This window comes from Apodemus sylvaticus, chromosome 3 (genome assembly GCF_947179515.1).
Source record: "Apodemus sylvaticus chromosome 3, mApoSyl1.1, whole genome shotgun sequence".
Lineage (NCBI taxonomy): Eukaryota > Metazoa > Chordata > Mammalia > Rodentia > Muridae > Apodemus > Apodemus sylvaticus.
Genome location: NC_067474.1, coordinates 18,181,475 through 18,186,568, shown reverse-complemented (window position 1 = coordinate 18,186,568; position 5,094 = coordinate 18,181,475). Strand labels below are relative to the sequence as shown.

Here is a 5,094-nt window from a genome sequence, read left to right as displayed (position 1 = left end):
GAAATCAATGATATGTTTTCAAGTTTGACTCGAATCTCTGCGTTGGAATTTTTAGTACCGATGTGTATTTTTCTACGTTTCAACGTTTGGGTGTTTTGAAAAGTCAAGAGGTTTTCAACCGTAATAAGCATTTGTAAAGGGGACGCGGGGCGGGGGAGAGGGGGGCGGCTCCAAGGGCTCCTAGACACCACTTCTTCCAACTTTGCCATTCGGAAATCCTGCTGGATGTAACCTGAGCTCGCTGAGGCCGCCCAGCTCCCCGAGCAGCCTGTGTTCGGGACTGCGCGTGCGCGAACGTGGCGGTGGCCGGCTCCCCCACCCCACCCCACCCCCACCCCTCTCGGGTCTCGAGCGTTGTCGTGACGTCTGTGGAGTTTCAAAGCCTTTTAAAAAATGTCTGTCAACGGTTAGGCGACGACCTTGAGACGCTCTAGCCTGCACGGAAGGGCGGGGAGCTCCTCGGTGGCCTCTGCGGACCCCGGGGCCTTAGCCACTAGCCCCCGGGCCGGGCAGCGGCCATCGGGCGGGTCCGAAGGCGCCGCCGCTCGACTTCCGGAACCCGGAGCAGGAAGGAAAAGCCCGGAGGGGCTCCAGCCCGGGCCGGCGTCCCGGGAGCCGTAGGTGCCGTGTCTGTTGTCACACCTGATAAACGTGCTGGTGTCCGCAGATCTCGAAGACGAAGGAACAGATGTGCACACTTCCAGGGGCGGCCAACACCCACGCTGCCTCCGTTACCTTCCTGCGTCGCACCTGCCCTGTTACCTTCAAATGCTGCCTTTTGTCTTTGGAAATCACAAAGCCTTACTGCATCTGATCAGATTAAAGCTCTGTGAATTGGACTTTTACGGATAATACGGCGTGCTTTTCAATCTTTAACTTCAAAACGAAAGTGCCGGAAAACACACTTTAAACTTTTAACTTAACAATAAAATGAATTTATTTTGCCCCAGTAGATTATTTTAAGCTAGTGATGTTTAACACGTCTGTGTTTCTTACATGGTATAAGCCCCCAAATACCAGAGTTTTATTTCTATGAGTTTCATAAAAAATTAGTCGTTAAGTGCCATCTACTATAAATCCTGAGCAAAGGAGAAATTGGAATCTGTGAGTCTTCCTCACAACCTAAGGTTGGGTGTGCTTTTACTGTCTTTTCCAGGGATGGAAACTGAGGTGGTGGGACAGTGAGAAACCCCAGCCATCTAACCCAGAGCCTTTGTGCTTTATCTCTAAAACTAGGCTTTATGTATTTCTGAGATAAAAATTTCATTTCTAATCTCAGTATTTATCCAAAATGTAAGGTATTTGTGAAAGTACGATTCACATTGCATGCACAAATCTCAAGCCCGTTGCTTGAGATCCACAACATACCCACAGACCCAAGGACATTGACTGCCTGTCTGCTATTCCATCCGCACTCATTCTCCTTTACAGGTATTTGAAACTGCAAATGGGTTACACCCTGATTAGCCAGCCCCATCATAGGTTAAAAATACCAAAATATTGTATACATATGGACACAAAGTTAGCATTAAACAAAGTTAATTGAAATCACAATAAGAACGTATGTGATAAAGGAAAGAAAGTTGATAAATGGTGGTAGATCTTTTCAGAGCAAGAGCAGTAAAGTTTCCCAGCTTTCCATGGTTTGATGTGTAAGACTCCAAGCTACAGTGTTTTAACTTTATAAAGATCTGGCACCCTTATGCACTCAACAGACTTCTCTTGAGCTAAGGCTGCCCCTCCAAAGCACTGCCATGGGATCAATAACCACCTCTGACATTTGCTAGGTAAAGCATTTAATATATGCATTTCCACTCAGTGTTTGCAGCCTGTGATGGGGTTATCAGGGTGTAACCCGTCTGCAGTTTTAAATACCCACAAAAGGAAACACACGGAGAGCAGTGGACACGCCCTTAAACACCTTGCGTAGATGGCTCATGGGCGGAATGAGATCAGGTCTGTGCATACACAGTGACTCATACTTTCACCAATACCTTCCATAAATACTACACTGGACTTCAGAAGCAAATTGTTTATGAAGTTGTCTTAAAACTAGAAATAACGAGATAGTAAATCACATTGTAATGTATTCTGTGTGATACCCAGAAGTTTTTAAGGTGACCTGTTACTCGTATGCTCCTAAAGTCCACAGCTCGGAGTCCTGAACTATAATTTTATCTATGTGATAGCTGGACAAATATGCAGTATAATTCCAGTGCTTTTAAATTTTGTCATGCTCACCATTTTCCTTTATTATTTGAGTTTGATACATATGTGCAGAATGGAGCTTCTATTAAAATGGTCCATGGCTTACATTTTTAATATTTTGTCATCTCAATATGTTCAAAACTACTCAGCTTTTATTCTCTCAAAATGTTTACTTGCATTATTCGAATATCTCACATAAAGCATCGAGGCTCTAACAATTATATACTATGTAAAAGATGCCAGACTAAACCCTATCCTTATCATCAAGTAGAAACCTGGAGTTGGGTGAACTTTGAGTTGTTTATATAAATGGTTCTCTTTTATTAACTTGCCTTCTCAAAAGCTGTGTTTCTCAAGTCAGAAGGACACAGCTGTCACATGAAAAGTGATCACTTATCACCTGTATGCACAGGAAACCTTACCAAGTGGCTAAACCGTGTAACTCCTAGCCACTCTGAGAAACTGTTTTTGAATAAACAGAGCAAGTTTGTTGCTCTTCCCCACTCCCCCAAAGATACAGCATGAAAATGAACAAACGCATCACTACCAAAAAGATGAATGTGTGGCTTGATGGCCACACCCTGAACTTAGTATGTTCAGCGTCTGCTTTCCACAGCACCGATGGGTACCGGGGGTTCCGAGCCATGTCTGTTTCTCCTGGCTCGCTCCTGTTTCCCACGATTGCTGTTCTTTACAGCCATGGTCATCACAATCACCTTTGTTCCTTTCTTCCTCCCTCCAACTCTGCATTAAATTCCAGGAACTTGCTTGCTGTGAAGTCCAGAATGTGTCTTGAAGCAAGCTCACGGGGTGACCTAACTTGCCTTGGAAAGGAAGGGCTGGTAGGAGGTCAGTGTGTTGTTCAGGAGTCTTAACTTGCCGTGTCAACCAAACAGTGTCCGAATGCTCCCCTCTGACTGACCTCTGAGGTATGTGATCTGACTTCTATAAGTGATTGTATTTGCATCAAAGACATTAAAGTTACAGATGTTAATTCTTACGAAGGTTGCATCTAACAACCCTGGCAAGTAGTTCAACAAATGTCTTCTGTTTGTCTTGCAACTCTTGCAGCCAATAGCTGCTGGGAGTGATTTAATGCAGCTGGAGCCTAGCACTAACAATCATTATAGCCTGAAAAATGTGCACCAAGTTCACTGAACCTTTTTTTTTTCTCTCTTCGGTCTAAGGACCGATTAATGATCATCAGAAGGTAATGATTTTTTTTTCATTGTATTGTGATTAAAGAATTAGTTGGAAGAAGAAGTCAGCTTTAGGGCAGGCCAGTCCTGTTTAATGGGTGAGAGGTTGTTTTGCTAAGGATTCACTTTAGCTGTGAGAGAGCAATCTTTTCATCTGAGACTACCAGGCTTCCCCGCCCCCCGCCCCCCAACCCCAGCTGACTTTTTATTTTAAAGAAACACCTTGTTGAGTAGCGAGAGGGCTAGCACAGATGGAGCTGCTTTTGAGAATCAAGGAAGAAGGCGAAGGAGCTGTAGTGAAGGCAGGAGTCTTCAGCCGTGCTTCCCAACTTCCCTGGCTGCTCCTACTCTTTTCCCCCTAGTGTCTCATGTGACTGCCCCATCTGAGGGTGTAATGCCTTCGCCTCTAACCCTGTGTCGCTACCCCCCTCGTGAGCTGTCGCCGTCGGTGGACTCGCGGTCCTGCAGCAGTCCCTTGGTGGCCCCGAGGAAGGCAGGGAAGCTCCTCCCGGGGGCCACTCCTCCTCGGGCCCCTCGGCTGCCACGCCGACTGGCCTGGCTCTCCATAGACTGGGAACAGGTATGCCTGCTGCATAGGCTGGGCTCTGGAGGGTTTGGCTCGGTGTATAAAGCCACATACCGCGGCGTTCCTGTGGCCATCAAGCAAGTGAACAAGTGCACCAAGGACCTCCGTGCATCCCAGCGGAGTTTCTGGGCTGAACTGAACATTGCGAGACTGCGCCACGACAACATAGTCCGGGTTGTGGCTGCCAGCACGCGCACACCCGAAGGCTCCAACAGCCTAGGTACTATAATCATGGAGTTTGGGGGCAATGTGACTCTACACCAAGTCATCTACGGTGCCACCCGCTCCCCGGAGCCTCTCAGCTGCAGAGAGCAACTGAGTTTGGGGAAGTGCCTCAAGTATTCCCTGGATATTGTTAACGGCCTGCTTTTCCTCCACTCTCAAAGCATTTTGCACTTGGACCTGAAGCCAGCGAACATTTTGATCAGTGAGCAGGACGTTTGCAAGATCAGTGACTTCGGCTGCTCCCAGAAGCTGCAGGATCTGCGGTGCGGGCATGCGTCCCCTCACCACATAGGGGGCACATACACGCACCAAGCTCCGGAGCTCCTGAAAGGAGAGATGGCCACGCCCAAAGCCGACATCTACTCTTTTGGCATCACCCTGTGGCAGATGACCACCAGGGAGGTGCCTTACTCAGGCGAGCCTCAGTACGTGCAGTACGCAGTGGTAGCCTACAATCTGCGCCCGTCACTGGCCGGGGCGGTGTTCGCCGCCTCCCTGACTGGGCAGACGCTGCAGAACATCATCCAGAACTGCTGGGAGGCCCGCGCCCTGCAGAGGCCGGGTGCAGAACTGCTCCAGAGGGACCTGAAGGCTTTCCGAGGGGCACTAGGCTGACTCACTCCGTCGAGCCTGTGTGGAGATAAGCTTTTTGTTTCTGTTTATTTTTAAAGAAGTAACGATGGTGTGGAAGAAAACATACCCCTAGGGCATATTTTTTAGGAAATAAAGTTACCAGGAACTAAAGCCTAAAGTGCTTTTCCTAAGACTAATGAGGCTACAGATCTCATGGGCATCGCTGTTGGTAAACAACCCGAGCCTTTGTTCGGGTTCCTGGCCCTACTGTAGCATTTCTGTTGTAAGGTTTGCTTCCTGAAT

General features: G+C 47.8%; 1 protein-coding gene across 1 annotated transcript; it reads left to right on the top strand.

Moving 5' to 3' along the window:
- The first annotated feature begins 3,801 nt into the window (after window positions 1-3,801).
- Window positions 3,802-4,833, top strand: Mos (MOS proto-oncogene, serine/threonine kinase). The gene has a single exon (XM_052175418.1). The coding sequence runs from the start codon at window positions 3,802-3,804 to the stop codon at window positions 4,831-4,833; it is 1,032 nt and encodes a 343-aa protein (XP_052031378.1).
- The last annotated feature ends 261 nt before the right edge of the window (window positions 4,834-5,094 follow it).

Bases quoted from the DNA above. Each gene is read 5' to 3' on its own strand.
- Mos (XM_052175418.1), top strand. From the start codon at position 3,802: ATGCCTTCGCCTCTAACCCTGTGTCGCTACCCCCCTCGTGAGCTGTCG.